We start from the raw sequence: 16,009 nt of genomic DNA, 5'->3' as shown, positions 1-16,009 counted from the left end.
ATAAGTTGCTTTAGCAATGACTTTTGAAACAAAATTTAGATGACCTAATGCCTGGTCTGTGTTCATTATTTGCTTTGTCCCACCACTACTTTATATACCAATAACACTGTTGGTCAATGATTTCAAGACAAAGAGGAACAATGCAGACATTTAACACAAACCAGGCAGTCTGGCATAGGATTTTGTTCCAAAGCTTTATCTCTAAGAGAAGACAAGTCTATTCTGGAGACGCTTGATACGGAGATCACAATTTCTCAAAAAGCATTTTTTGTTTTTAACCTCTGGGAACAAAGCTCAGAGAAAGTTGCAACCAGAAATCACTGTCCTCACCTTCAATACTTTCTGCACAGATCTGAAAACCGTCATCACTTGAGATCTCGAAAACTAGTCCTTTCTTTGGCTTCTTCTCACCAAGACTTTCTTTCCTCTTTTGTTCTTGCTGCAGCCAAAACATAAGCGGGGAGCTGAAAGTGCCTTCCTCCTCCTCAGAAGCTTTGGATCCTGGAAGACAGACAGACCGATATGAAGATACAGTTGGGCAGAATGAAGTTTTATTGTACCTCCCACCACCAAACAAACAGATACCTAATGGTGAAAAGAATTTGTCCCTGATTTGAACAATGGATGATTATTTCTAAGAAGCCACCAAAACGTAAGTATCGTTCTTGAGCTGCCTCCTTTATCAGTGTGCCTGGGTTACTCCCTAGCTTTGAGATCCTTTTCATGCAAACCAACTCCTGGTTGCTTTAAAGCAGGGATCCCGAACGCAGTGCCCGCGGGCGCCATGGCGCCCACTGGAGCATTTTTGTGCACCCGCAGGACACCCCAACGCTGAAATGCCACCAAGAATCGTTGCGTTCTCGGCGGCATTTCAGTGGCGGGGTGTTCGGCACCCGCCACATTCTTGTGGGAATAGCAATATGCTAGTCCCACAAGAAAGGTTGGGGACCACTGCTTTAGAGGTTAATACAACCTGTAGAATCTGTAATGCAATTTAACATCTACCTCTGCATGGAGAACAGCATACACTATAGTAGTCAGCTGTACAGTTTCAGCAGAATCCACGTCCACATGCAGGCATGTGGACTCAGCCAGAACAATTCTGCTAATGATATTAAGTGACTTGTTAAAGTTCCACAATAATGGATTACCTACTGAACCATCACCAGTGGCAATGGGAATTATAAAAAGGGGAAAACAAAGACAGGTCTTTCCATGAATCATACTCCAGGGGAGCTACTACAGGAATATCAATTTCTGGTGATGATGAACAGAAAGAAAACTGCAGTTAATGGGACAACAGCTTTACCACAACAATTTTAATTCCGTTCTCTGTATACAGGCACGAGGGTGATAAGCAGACTTTAAACTCAACTCCCAAACAAAGTCTAGAACGGGACTTTCTAAAGTTTAGAACTGTTCTGGAGCTCTCATTTCCTGATCAAGAACTGAGGTCCTGAGCATGGATTTACATCCATTTAGAAAGTGAAATCCAGATTACACCACAACATGAGAATATAAAAATCAAAGTTGCAAATTTCTACAACTACAACCACACATGCAATTCACATTTCTGTGACTGGAACGTAACTGCCTCGAAAACTAGCAGAAAACCACACAGTGGCTATTAAGAGTTCTTTAAAGTGGTCAAACATGAAATGACTCTATATAGTTCAACATCAAAGGCTGCCAAGAAACTGTATTTTTGGAAGAAGCGACATACCTGTATTTTCTTGCTCATTTGCTGTGTTCTGCACTGACTGTGGCTCTGTAAGAATTGCCATTTGCCTTGGGGAAAGGGAGAAAATGAAATATAATGCTCGGCAATAAACCACCCCACAGAAGGCAGCTCCTGTTTTTTTCTATGGCTGATCCATCTAACCAGTTGGGGTGTTGTGTGTTTCACAGAGACAATGTCAACTTGAACATTTTTAAATTGATTACATATAAAAATTTCCAGTTTCTAACAGAGCACAGTTTAAATAATACTCTTATTCCAAATATGTTTATAAGAGTTTTTCAGTTCTCTGGTAGATGTTTATAAGGATCCTTTCAGAAAGGGAGAAACTGACTGTGCAAGAGAACAGTGAACCAAACTGCATGCCTGTGACTGAAAGTACCTCTGTATTCACACCCTACACATTACCGTAATAATCTTTGTACAAAATATGCCTTGAGAGTTATATTGGAAAACTAATAACTCACTGGTCAATGATATCATGGTGAAATGTATGTAATCCATAAACCACAAACCACACTGCTCTAACTAGACAAAAGTTGATTGCACCCCAGAACTTCACAATGCCTTATACTGACAGACTCAAGGAGCTCAAAGGCAAGTTTAAGGAGCGACTTGATTACAGTCTATAAGTATCCACATGGGAAATAAATACTTAATAATGGGATCTTCGATCTAAAAGAGAAAGGTATAACACGAGCCAATGGCTGGAAGCTGAAGGTAGACAAATTCAGACTGGAAATAAGGTGTACATTTTTAACAGTGAATTAACAACTGGAACAATTTAGCAGCGGTCGTGGTGGATTCTCCATCACTGAGAATTTTTAAATCAAGATTGGATTTTTTTTTTAAAAAGATCTGCTCTAGGACTTATTTTGGGGGCGTTCTATGGCCTGTATTATATAGGAAGTCACACAGTGGTCTCTTCTGGCCTTGAAATCTATAGGCTTGTCTACACTACATAGCTTTTAGCCGCTAAAAATCGCACAGTGTAGCCACTGTTTGTCGGCTCTCCTGCCGACAAAAAACTTCCACTGCCAACGAGCGCGTTAGCTTTGTCGGCAGAAGCGCTCTCCTTCACACAGGCACTTGTCGCGGCACAACGTGTGTCTTTCGGGGGGCGAGGGGGTGGACGTTAACACCTCTGAAAGACAAAAGTTTTGTCGTTCTATTGACAGTGTAGACATAGCCTATGAATCCATGCACAAAGGATACAAGCTGGAAAAGGAAAAAAACTAGTTTTTAGATTTCAGTACAGAAATTTTCGTGTTACCTGTGACTACAGTAGGTACAAGGGGCCTGATTCACCGTGGCATAATTTCAGCTTTATGCTGTTATAACACTTAGCATGCATTCACACTACAGAATTAACTTGTGTGATTCACCCTCATTATTTCCACTGTGTACGCATTTCACAAAGGAGAGCGGCCTCACTACAGAACAACAGCCAAGCTTGGGGGAGCAGAGGGGCTGTAGTGGCCTTTATCCACACTGGCACTCTATTCACTTGTGTGTAGCACTAAGGCTTCCTGGGACCTGGGACACATCTCATGGTTCATAGCACCACCCTGCAACTCTATGAATGCTTTCGGTGTACTGAGAGAGAACCTATCTGTGCCTTTTGGGGATCCTGGGCAGAAATGGTATGAACCTGACAAGTCATTAAAGTAAATCAGTTCTGGCTTGGTGCACTCAAAATTTCTGTCCATTACCTTCATTCCAACTTGGAGGCAAGGCCTGGATCTAACTCAGAAAAACAATCTACAGCAGGTGTTGGCACTAGCGCAACTCTCATTTTGGCAAAAATAGGAAGAAACAGGGCACATAGCATGGTGGGGCAGCAGCTTGTCACCATGCAGAAGTGATGGTATGCTTTCTTAAGGAGAGCAAAAAGCTTCATGCAGAGCTGGAAGACGGGAGACAACTGATTGGCAGTTCCGGATCAGGCCCTCAAGCACTGAGTGATGAGACTAGATCACCAAGCAGCCATGAGACAACTAAGAGTGGGCCACACTCCCGGAGTTGTGTGAGAAGCTCCTTCCAAGCAACTGGCAGAACACTGAGAGGCCTCTTCTTCGAGGCCATTCTAAAAAAAACTTGAGCTTTATGCCAAAGATAGATCAGTGCAGTTGCTGGTACGGGCAGCTGAGTGTGACTGTGCAGAACGAAGGCTCAGCAGGCCTAGATGTAGTGGCATGGGACTCCTGGTGAGGAAATAGACAGCAAGAAAAGGCCATGGGGTAGTAGCCCCAAAGGATTGTGGGCAGGTACTGGAGGACTAATAACCCTCAGAGGGTTGCCAACTTTCTATTTGCAGAAAACCAAACACCCTTGCTCCCCGCCGCCTCACCCCTTCTCTGAGGCCACGCCCCCTGCTCACTCCATCCCCCTCCCTCTGTCACTTGCTCTCCCCCCACCCTCACTCACTCATTTTCACCAGGCTGGGGTGCGAGAGGGGATGAGGGCTCCAGCTGCGGGTTCTGGGGTAGGGATGGAGATGAAGGGTTTCGGGTGCTGGAGAGGGCTCCGGGCTGGGGCAGAGGGTTGGGATGTGGGACGGGGTGAGAGTTCCACCTGCGGGTGCAGCTCTGGGGTGGAGCCAGGGGTGAGTGATTTGGGTGCAGGAGGGGACTCTGGGCTGGGGGTACGAGAGGGGGTTAGGGCTCTGGCTGGGGGTGCAGACTCTGGAGTGGAGCTGGGGTTTGGGGTGCAGGCGGGCGTGTGGGCTCCAGGCGGCGCTTACCTCAGGCAGCTCCCGGGAAGCAGCGACATCTCCCTCTGGCTCCTAGGTGGAAGCGCGACCACGTGGATCTGGGCACTGCCCGCATGCGCTGCCCCCTCAGCTCCCATTGGCCACGTGGGAGCTGCTGAGCTGGCACTGGAGGGGGGAGCAGCGCTCAGAACCCCTGTGGCCATCCCTCCACCTAGGACCCAGAAGGAGATGCCAGCAGCTTCCCAGGAGTCATGCGGAGCCAGGTAGGAAGCCTGCCTGCGCCGACAACCAGACTTTTAATGGCCTGGTCAGCACTGCTGACCTGAGCCACCAGGGTCCCTTTTCGACCAGGCATTCCAGTTGAAAACCAGACACCTGGCAACCCTAGGCCCTCAACTGTTGTGTTATGACACTGGCCTGTGGCCACGTTATGGACAGGTGGAGTTAGTGGCTCTTGAGGGAAGCTCAAGGTCTGTCCCATTACCCCAAGTCATGACAGCTAACTTGTTTTACTGCCTACACCACACACAGATCATCACATGAGTGACAGGTGGGTGGGGCTGTTTCTGTGGGTAGGTGGGTGTGCATAAGTGGTTTGAGTTATTACGAACACCTCACGTTAACTTGCTAGTGAAGACAACCCCTTATGCTGATTTAAATCTGGAATAACAGCAGCAATTAAGAAGGCCCCAAAGTTTTCAGACAGAAATGTGGTTTTCAACTTGACAGTGTCCAGTTAAGTAGATCTATTTTTGAAGATTAGTATTGTTCTTTAATATTGCAGTTTAAGTGTCTTCCTTTAAGACTCAATCACAACCAGGACACTGACAACTATCTAACCTTTCCACTAAAGAACTGAGAGTAGATTTTTAAAAAGAGGTAGTCAGTCCCCAGGGGAAACAGTCCACCTGACAAAATCCATTACAAACTGGCCCCTGGATGAAAGTCTTGAACTCATCTCTATAATGAAGCAAAGCAATCAACTGAAGAAAACTGGGGAAAGCTTGCACTACTGTATCCATTCTGTGGATATCAGATTTTGACCTGTAGGGTTGCTAATCTGGTAGTTTTTACCAGCCCTAAAAAAAGAATTACAAACAACATTTAAAAGCCACAAGTATGCAACTATTTCTAAGCATTTACTCCTGAATCAAGTATTCAAAAATCAGCTGGTTTCAACTGAAAATGAAAATATTCTTATATATTTACATTTATTTCTGTGACATTTATCACTAACATGTGCTCTGATTAGGTTATTACAATGAATCTTGTTCTACTAGATTAAACAAGGATTTAATATTGTGGCTAACAAGTGACATACATTCCAGACTGAAAGCTACCGGGGTATTTTAATTTACAAGAGCAGCAACAAATACAAGGAAGGAAGAACAGAGTTTTATTTTGTTTATAACGTACTGAATATAAACCAACAAAACCTAATGGGAAAGGTTTGTTTTAATACTTACCCTGCAGGCTGCCCAGATGGCTTTTGTGGTAGCTGATCTATACTTGTATCTTGAATGTCTGCCTTCACTGCAGGAGTCCTGGAACAGAAAGATTTGGGATAATTCAAAAGACTATACAAATAAGAATTTACTGTGACCAAGAAATAATGGATCTAGTAGGACCTGCCATAAGTGATTCAGCATTTCAGCAAACTACAAAAATAGGAACAAATGCTACTGTGAAGCCAGAGGACAGAAAGTAGATCAAATTGCTAGTGCTTTAGGTCAGATTGAAGACTTGCACTTTAAAGGGATGGAGTACTCTAGGATCTTTACAAGGATGTTTTTGCATAACCATAAGCATGAAACCACGGGTCACTCCATAAAGGATGGTATGCTGGCAAAAAAAATAGCCTAAAATATTTACAAATAGAAGACCAATTATGTCTAAAAGATTGTGGATCAATTGCTTTTCAAAACAGACTTACAGCACTGAGTTAAAAACATCAAAGAACTGTAGAACTGAGTCATCTGACCGGAGTCATCTGACCCAACTAACCGGAGTTAAAGGTCAAGGGACCTGCCCAGAACTCTTGGGCAGGTCCCTTGACCTCCAGGAACTGCAGTGGATTGCTGGGTTGCCCTTGGTCAAATCCCTTATCATATGGACTGCTGGCAATGTCACACAGAGAGGATACTTGGGGACTTTCTGAACGAAAACGTTAAGTGTCACATTCAGCACCGAGGTCCACAGTCCTTATTCTCCCTTCTTCCTACAGATCTGCACCTCAAGTAAAATCACCAAGACAAATGCTACTTCAATTCAAAGATTGGAAAGAAATTGCCATACAGTGAAACACTTGAGCTCAGTCTGTTTAGCTTATCAAAACAAATCATAGAATTATATAAATATAGGACTGGAAAGGACCTAAGAAGATTGAGAGTTGACTTGATTACAGTGTCCCTCCACTGAGAGAATATACCAAGTACTAAACTGCTCTTTAAAATAGGTTTAAATTCTATAAACTGACATTAACTGGCAGTTGTGAAAACATCCCAGAACCTGGTGGCTAAGTCATGTGCTGTTCCTGAAGACCAAGAACCATTGGCTGGAAGTTAAAACCAGACAAATTCAAGTTAGAAAACAAATATTTAAAAAGTGGGGGCATTTAACCATCAAACAAGCCACCAAGGAAAGTGGTAAACTCTCTTCAAATGCAGACTGATTGCTTTTAATGAAGATGTTTTAGTCAAACACAAGCTATTGGGCTCAGTACAGGAGTAATGGGGTGAAATTATTTGGCCTGTAATATATATGATCTGACTAAATTATCTAATTAATCCTTTGGCCTTAAATTCTATAAACATTCCCTATAACTTGTGATTCCTCTTTCCAAAGGAAAGAGAGAAAACTCAGTTGCATGATGAAAATACAGTGTGATTACTGACATTAACTGGCATACAGCTTTAACCCTTTAATTAATTAAACAACTAAAAAGACATCTGTCCAAGGCTCTAGAAGCATTAACACACAATTAACCATATAATTAAATCTCAGCAGCATTAACATACTATTAACAATATTTAATGGGGAGTATTCTACTCCCGTGACATTTTAAAATTGGACCATGGCATTCAAGAAAGAAGAGAAACGAAAGGCAAAATATAGAGCAGAATGAATTCAAAACAATTTACAAACTATATGTAGGGATACCACTTCACCAGCCACAAAAATATAGACATTTCTAAAAGTGAAACAGGACACTTGTTTTCCAGCACACAGCAACACCACACAACAATCAGGGTGTGCAGAATCCCATTGCCACTTGAAATAGCAGGGGAATGTGGGAAGGCAGACTGTAATAATCCAATTAGAAATTTGGCTAGGATGTTAGGACTAACTCTCCTCTTGCAAAAAGTACCATGGGATCTTCAAATGACAACTGGTCAGCGGCTCAGTTTTAAGTTCTACCTAAAAAGCTGGTATCACAAGCAGCATAGTACTTCCATAGGAACATACCAGAGCAGTCTCCTGGTACTGGCTTGGAAGACTGCAACCTCCTCAGACCACCACCATTTCCTATAACCACCATGTTTTCCTTGCAAAGTTCCAATCCAAGTTCTAATCATGCCAAATGCTGCCAGATATTAAGATTAAAAGTATATATCGATAGATCCAAAGCACCTATCAACATGATAGCGAACCACTAACTAAATTATAGCACAGCTAGAGGTAGCAAGTTCGCAAACAACTTTGCTCCCCCAAATAAATGGTTACCAAAAATCTGTCAGGGCTGTCCACCATGAATTAAGGCAAAGACTGTGTGTTGACTTCTTTAGAAATCTGCTTTCCCTGTCCAGATGTCCACTGATGGCAGTGAATGCTACTCTAGAATTTACTACTAAAGGATTCACTATGAGAAGATAAAAAGGAAATTTGATGTGGGGACCAGTGCAACAAGAGCCAATTTTTTACCACGGTAACAAAACCTCAAGCATACACAAAAGCAAACGCATGTTTCTCTTACCCTGCAGTTGAGACCTGGGATACAGCATTGGCCCCTCTGTCTGGAATGTGTACTTCAGGGGGACTGGTCCACATGTGAGGAGTTTTATGCTTCTTTCCATTCCCTTTGTCTAAAGGCGGTTGAATTCGTTTAATTTTTGGCTTCATTTTTGTGGGACCAAGCACTGAGCTACTTGCAGACTGTTGGCCAGATGACGGGGAGCCTCCAGGCGAAGCTGAACTGGCATGCATTACAGTTGAGGAAACCTTGCTTTGCTCGAGTCCTGTGTTGTTAGGAATGTCCACTAACTGTGGAAAGCTTGACAACTGAGGTGCTGAAGCAGTGGCAAGATCCAGCTGAGAAGAAGCATTTTTGATGGCTAAAAGTTGTGTCATATGCTGAAGCTGATAAGGACCTTCTGGGTCAGTGGATGATTGAGCAACTGTCATGCCCATAGTCTGTGCTGAAGGCAATACACATATGCTTGATGCAGCTGTCATTGCTGCTGTAGCTGGAGTTTGCGACGTCCCCAGTTGTGAAAACATCCCAGAACCTGGTGGCAAAGTCATGTGCTGTTCCTGAAGACCAAGACTTTGCTGACTGGCTTTGATCAAAAGATTGCTTATTGAGCCAAGGTCTCCCAACAATCCAGGGCTAGTTAATGTTACAGAACCCTGTCCCAAAACATGGCCAGGTACTGACCCACCAGTGCTAGGTGCTGCTGTGGCCTGCATGGACACAACATTCAGCACTGATGAATTTGATGCTAGTCCCGGCACTGGCCCTGTCGTGAGGTGGCCGGCATCTGGTCCAATAATGCTGGATGAAGTGCCAACTGCCGCAGCAGGGGCTGCTCCCACACCTTGGGGCAGCAAAGACGCTTGCTCAAAATACATGACTCCAGACTTAGACCTTTTAATAATATTGGGAACAGTTCTATGGGGTGTTGAATTTCCAAGGGTCCCCAAATCTAATGGGCTGTTGGAAAGTTGGGAGGGAGCAAAATTAATCAAAGTCATGTTGGAAACCATCTCAGAAGGCGCTATGGCAGAAGGGGTTCCAGATGGAGCTAGCTTTTTATTCTTTCGGGACTGCAGTCGGGATATTGGCCTTTTCTTCCCAAGGCCAGAGGTCGGGGTGGTAACTGTAGTGCCAAGGTCTGTCCTCTGGCTTGCTTCAGACACTAAAAGCTGAGGATCAGGAGGTGGCTGTACACCAATAAGGAGACCTGATGCAGGACTGCCAATATTTGGTGGGAAACCACTCTGAGTAGCTGTGGGAAAGGTATGCAAATGCTGGTGATGGGACATAGGCAGCAGTCCTTTGCTAGTAGGGGGGAATAAAGACTGAGATGATGGCAGGCTTGGATTTAATTCCGTAGTCAATGTAAGTGCACTTCCCATGGGCCCTAGCACTGAAGTATTGGTCTCCATTACGCTCTGTGTGGAACTACCAGAAGGAGTCAGCTGTATTTTTTGTGTAACACCATTGGGAAGAGTCTGGAGGACATACAGAGGCTGCATATTTTGATTGACTACCAGAAGTTTTTCAGTGGCTGGTTTTAGGTGGGGTGGGGTTGTCTGTACTGCAGCATTAGAAATCTGAGATGGACCAGGACTGTCAGTGGAGTTTGGAACGTATTTTTGGTTTTGAAGAGGAACAGTAGGAGATACTGGCACTTGGAGTCCAGGAGTACCGCTGTTCCTAGTTAAATCCTGGTTGCTGCCATGTCCTTGCTCTACTGGGGCGCAAGGTGGGCTGGCTATGTGCTCTGCATCTATGTGACCTTGGATGAAATGATCAGGAGTCATATGTCCTTCAGGGCTTGGGTCTACCCCTGGGCTTAGAAGAGTTGCATCCCCTTCACCAGAGGCAGATTTTTCTGTAACTGTAACTCTCTTCTCTCCAGATTCTGTGGAAGGTAAAGCCAGTATAGACCTCTCTCCCGAAGATGAGAGTGCAGACTCTGAAATTACAGCAAGCCTGTTGCGGTTTTGGCTGGGCACAGTAGGACTACGAGTAGTTAGAACGGAGAGATCTGATGGAAGTTCTAAAGGCAGCTCAAACTGCTCCTCTGCTGATATAGAGGAAGAAACACTACTATCCACTGGTTCAGCAGTTGGCAGCTGTTGAGAAAACACTTCAAACAAACCCATGTCCTTGCCACGATTACTATCAAGACCTAGCCCTTCCCCCAGTGTTAGAAGTTCAGATGAAGATGACTCCGGGCTTTCTCCTAAAGCCTGCATCGATGGTGTATTCTTTAGTACAAAGTCCATGATGTCCGAAGGGAGAATGTTTCCACAGTCATCGCTATTGTTATTGTCAGAGTCTGATTTTAGCAGTTCTGTGTTAAAAGTATCCAATAAGTTCTTATCTGAGGGTGTGCTAGCATGACCTCTACGGCCTGTGTCCAAGGAACTTAGCTGAGCTTCCAAGGAATCCTGACCCTGTGTTTTAACCCTGCTTACCGCATGGCAATTATCAATCTTTGGGTCAGCTTTATGGCCAGTAGAGCTCTTGGTGACCTGTACTTTCTCTCCAGCTTCTTCAGCTCGATCAAGTTTTAAGTTTTCAGTCCCATTTTCTTTGCCACTTCTTTTGGTTACCTGATTTACTTTTCTTGTTGTTGCTGTAACACTTGTATCACTTTCTGTTCCATCATCCACACCATCTAGCTGGGAGATTTTTGGAAGATTGCACTGCTCCTCCTCCTTGAATAAATTATGGGATCCAAGCCTCTCTTCTGCACTTGAGGAAACCACTGTCCTAGTGAAATTGTAGTAGTACAAATCATCTTCATCAGAAGTACTTAAGTCATCTGCACCATCTACTTGTCCTTCTGCAGACCTCTTTCCTCGCTTCTTCCCAGTTGAGTTGCTGTAGAATGGAATGTCTTCCTCTCCATAAGATCTCACACCATACAAAGGAGTTAATCCAAAGAACATGTTAGATCTTGCCCGAGCACTTCGCCGGGGATATCTCCGCTTGTAGGAACCATCTTCCTGAGCTTTAGTTCCATCCTGAAGCATCAAGTTTCTGTCTTCAACGGGCAGATTCGGATAAGAATTATTTTGAGATTCCTGGGTAGGAGTATCACTTGGACTTCCCTGAACATCTCCTTGGCTTCCAGAAGTTGAAGACAGCTCTGTCAAAGCAGTTGGTTCTGCACCCTTACTCTGCGATTCGGCATCACTTTCTTTCTGTGCATTTTTAGATTGGCTTTCACTTTCCATCTTGAGAGGAGTCAGGGTTACTTTAACTGTGCGTTTTCTAGGAGCCTGCACTTCCTTGGAGGCCACTTCAACTTGCACCAATGGAGCTTTAGATGCCCCTTGTGCAGGTGGAGACTTATCCCCAGTTTTCTCAGCAGAAACATTACTACACAACCTCTGACTAATCTGTTCAGTTGCCAAAACCTGATTGATAAATTCTGGTTTTGTGCTTCCTTCATCACTGGCTGTCACTTGACTTGAGTCTGTAAAAGTTTTTACAGAATGTTTCTCTTTGAAAGTGTCTTTTGTTAACTTTTTTCCTTTCTGTCGTCTGTCTCTGCAAGCGGAAACCACATGCTCACTTGATGCAGAAGACCTGCTACTTATTCCAGCAGGCTTTAAGTTCTTTCCATCTATGTCTTCAACAGAAGAGATTTTTTCTGGTTGTATGAGGTCCATATGTAGGTCTCTATCTTTCCTTGGGCCTCTCTGATGAAAAGATGGAAAGGGCATTGTATCTTTGGAAGAAAGTGTTGCAGAAGAAGGTTCTTGAAAAGTTCCCTTTTTATTAATGTTTAATTCTATGCCTGATGTACTAAGCACTTGGGTGGACGTTTTAGTATTCCCAGGTGAAGCAAAGCTATGAGCTGAAGAATCTGAGTCCTTTGAACTCGACAATTTTGTCTTCTCTCCCTTTGAAGATGTGCTTTTGGAAATCAACTCTGAACTGGTAGAGTGTTTTATTTCTAAAGACTGAGATCCACCCAAATGACAAGTTTTACTTCCACTTGTAGCTACCATTCTTGGAGAGCTTGAAGAGTTAGGGCTATTTTGAGCTAACGCACTTGAAGTGCTTAAATTCACTGACCCTTTGAAGCTGTCTATATTTTTTGCGCTTGATTCATGTTCTGATGAGGATCCGATACTAGATACTCCAGGCACAGTGTGTCTGGAGTAAGTGTTCCCAACTCTGGTGGGAAAAACCATTCGGAGTTTTGACTGCTGTTGTGACAAAGAGGAGGTACTCTGTCTCCTAGAGCCAATGCTTCTAAGTCCAGATGATAATAAAGGGTCTCCCACTGTTACTATTTCATGGGTCATTGGCGTAGGACTTCCTGAAGAGGACAAGCAGGGAAAAAAAATACAGTGAAACAATATAGGTATCACATAGCCAACACATACATGCAATTTGATTATACAAACGATGCACATACCTAAGAAATTCAACAAACAAAACATATTTTAGAAATACTCTCAAATAAAAAATAAGGCTGAAGATATGTATTCCCCAAAAACCAGACTCTTTGTAAACATCCAATATTGTCAGCTATGCATCTTTTGAAGCTAATGTTGATAATTTCTGAATTATACCCTATAGGGTTCGATGCTATACAATTTCGAGTCTGGAATTCAAGAACTACTTCTGATTTACAAAGACACCACAAAAGTTAAACAAATGACTCCAAAATAACTCAGAAGTGTTATTTTACCTGCTACCCCTCACTGCTGGCAACATTACATGTTAATAGCATGTCAGAGAATACTAGCTTCAGGATAACTGAAGAGGATTACTATTTTGTCTTTAAAACTAAATTTGAACTGATGCTTAATGTAGGTTTTCAAAACACTTTGGAAAGAATTCAGTAAGCATGCCCCCTCTTTTTGACTAAAACTACACTTTTATAGATCTTTCATCCAAAGGATTTCAAAGCTTTTTATAAACTTTAGTCCTCAACTTTGTAAAGGAAAACATTCTAACCATTTTAGAGAAGAGAAAGACCGAGGCACGAAGAAATGGTGAAGTGACTTGGTCTTGGTGGCAAAACTCAGAATAAAATCTTGGAGAGTTCTGAGTTCCGAGTTCCAATCTCCTGCTCCAAAATCACTAGGCAACATTCCCTCCTCTAAGATTTCTAAACATTCTGCTTTATGTAGACTTCTCTGAATGTTTTAGTTTAATAAATAAATAAATAAATAAATAAATAAAATGTTGTGACTCAATATTTGATCTCTTTTTAGAGTATATTCTTCTTGAATAGATCTGTTTGGAATTCATCTAAACCGGGCTAAGAATGTCAGAAAGATTCCTGCCACAGAGGCAGCTATGCTTTCCACTGTAAAAAGCATTTGTAGAATCTAAAGAACACATGGTCACCACACAAAAATAGTAGATCATCCAAGACATTGCAATTCTGAGTCTCGCTAAAAGTGCCATTTAAAGTTTTTGGGACCTTAATAAGCCAAAACTATGATCCCTGGTGAGAGCTATTACAATTCTAGAGCCTTTTCCTGGGCAAATTTTGTTTTGAGTATGCAGTCCTTGAAAAATAATCTCTCCTGCACATCCCCCAGAATCTCTCTTCTTCCCTCATGTCCCATTTTGCACTATCATCTCCACAACAAGCAAACTGAGCATTTAAAGTGAGCAGAACTTCTGAGAAACAAAGCATGAGACAGACAAACAAACAACAAAAGAAAAGCAGCACAATACCTGCAGAGGGCAAAGGCCTAGACCCGGGAGACCGCTGTGTTAGGGGATAGATTGGTGTCCTGACCCTGGGACCTTTTGAGATCAGAGGATAGTAACAGGAACTGGAGGTCTGAGAATGCAGGGGACGATCTGGAGATGGAGGGTTCACCATTTCTGGTGTATTTCGACTCTCTTTGGATAGAGTTTCTGCTGCAGAGTAAGAGTAATAAAAATTCAGACATTATGAACTAAAACCCTGGAGCATCTGTTGCTGTCAAGTTTCACTCAGAGAAGTCAAGATACATTTTTTAAACAAAACATAAAACCACTGACATCTTGTATTAGATCCTCAGGAAGTAATAGTCTAATTTCTCTCTCCTAAATACGTTTTTTCAGCTGAAACACTTACGACAAAAAACACACAACGTAAAACTAATTTATGACCCACCCATGTGGCAGCTTCACTAATACTTTGTCCTGGGGCAACGACCTTGTTTTTTTACATGTCAATAAAGACCCAGGAACACCTTTGCCACCATAGTAATAAGAAAGCCTCCTGACTCCCAAGCCTTGGCTCTAACCACCTACTTAGGTATTCAGTGAAGCAATGCGTACCAGAGGGGTATATATTCTGGTGTGCCCCAACTGCCCCATGTAGACCCTACTGACATACTCTAAAAGGTATCCAGTGCCCGCTGACGTAGTTCTTTCTGAAACAGTACTAACATGCACTAGGAACCTTTTGGAAAGCATTAGCTGTGTCTACACAGGGCAGTTAGAGAGCAATGCTTTGGATCATCCTGCAATTTACACCAGTCTAGTGCACACTGCCACAGTGTGTAGACAAACCCTTACTCTCCCCTTCTGTCCATAGACTTGCACTACAGTCAAAGTCCCCATGTACTCTTCAGCAAGATTGATTTCAATTCCACAGCAAGGCTCAAAGGATTCTGTTGCAGCAGTCTGGGGGCAGAAAACTTGAAAGTCTGTGGCAACTGTATTTAAATGAAGGATGTATATAATTTGTTTTTGATCTAAATGGCCTAGGACCTGCCTACCTGAAAAACAGTCTCTTCTTCTGCAATATTGCCACAGCTGTGATTAAGAGAGACTTCAACTGGAGCCCCAAGGTGATAGAACATTTCAGAGCGGTTCATTGCTTTGGGAGCTATCCTCACTCTAGGTCAGAACAACTAGGTTCAGCTGATCTTCAAGGTGCAATACAAGGCTTATCTGAATACTCAGGCTTTTGGGGATGTACGGCTTGAAGAGGAGAGGAATTTTATTGGAGATTGTTGGTGCATTTAGCTGTTTCAGGTTGTTTTTTATTTTTGTCAGAGGTGCCTAAAATAATAAGACAGACGCCCTTTTGTGTATGTTTTTAATATACTGCAGGTTTTTGTACTGACAACGCATAACTGCATTGTAGAAGTTGTCTGGAAGTGAAGCTGGAGGTTTTGACAGCTTGGAAGGAGGTAACTGAGGCTGTCAGCATCTGTGGAAGAGTAGGAAGCAGTCTGGAATTATGGAACAGGCATAGCAGTTAGCTGATTTTGCTAAAACTAACAGCAGTGAAATATTTACCAATATTGACATTTAAAGCATAATTTCGGTTTCAGAGTTAACGCCCCTGTGACAAATGGGTCAGTTCACAACTCTCAGAGCTATTGTTTCAGGCTATCTGAAGACTGGAAGGCAATGCTGCATCAGCTTGGGTTCACGTTTCCAAGATTACCTATGCAACCATGAGTCCGAGAAACAATTTTTTAAAATAAAATCATAAGATACTGGAGCACACTTCTGCAGCACAGAGTGCATTCTATGTCAAGTTCTATGTCCAAGAACGCACAGGACAAAAAATTCACTTTTTGGAATATCCCTCACCTGCTTACTAAAAATCATGAGCCATGCGGTTGAAGAA

General features: G+C 43.0%; 1 protein-coding gene across 8 annotated transcripts in view; it reads right to left on the bottom strand.

Moving 5' to 3' along the window:
- Window positions 1-16,009, bottom strand: part of KMT2A (lysine methyltransferase 2A) — an 87,250-nt gene that overhangs the window by 10,378 nt on the left and 60,863 nt on the right. For 5 of the 8 annotated variants that reach the window (XM_037882126.2, XM_037882128.2, XM_037882130.2 and 2 more), the window contains 5 exons: window positions 14,110-14,298; window positions 8,425-12,733; window positions 5,918-5,995; window positions 1,724-1,788; window positions 331-501 (listed from right to left, as the gene is read on the bottom strand). In XM_037882126.2, the coding sequence (XP_037738054.1) occupies window positions 331-501; window positions 1,724-1,788; window positions 5,918-5,995; window positions 8,425-12,733; window positions 14,110-14,298 (4,812 nt within the window). Of the gene's footprint in view, window positions 1-330; window positions 502-1,723; window positions 1,789-2,586; window positions 2,883-5,917; window positions 5,996-8,424; window positions 12,734-14,109; window positions 14,299-16,009 lie in introns of those variants that run through there. The other 3 variants (XM_043534037.1, XM_043534038.1, XM_037882131.2) reach the window with 2 other exon arrangements.

This window comes from Chelonia mydas, chromosome 22 (genome assembly GCF_015237465.2).
Source record: "Chelonia mydas isolate rCheMyd1 chromosome 22, rCheMyd1.pri.v2, whole genome shotgun sequence".
NCBI classification, from domain to species: domain Eukaryota; kingdom Metazoa; phylum Chordata; order Testudines; family Cheloniidae; genus Chelonia; species Chelonia mydas.
This window is presented reverse-complemented; position numbering and strand designations above follow the sequence as displayed.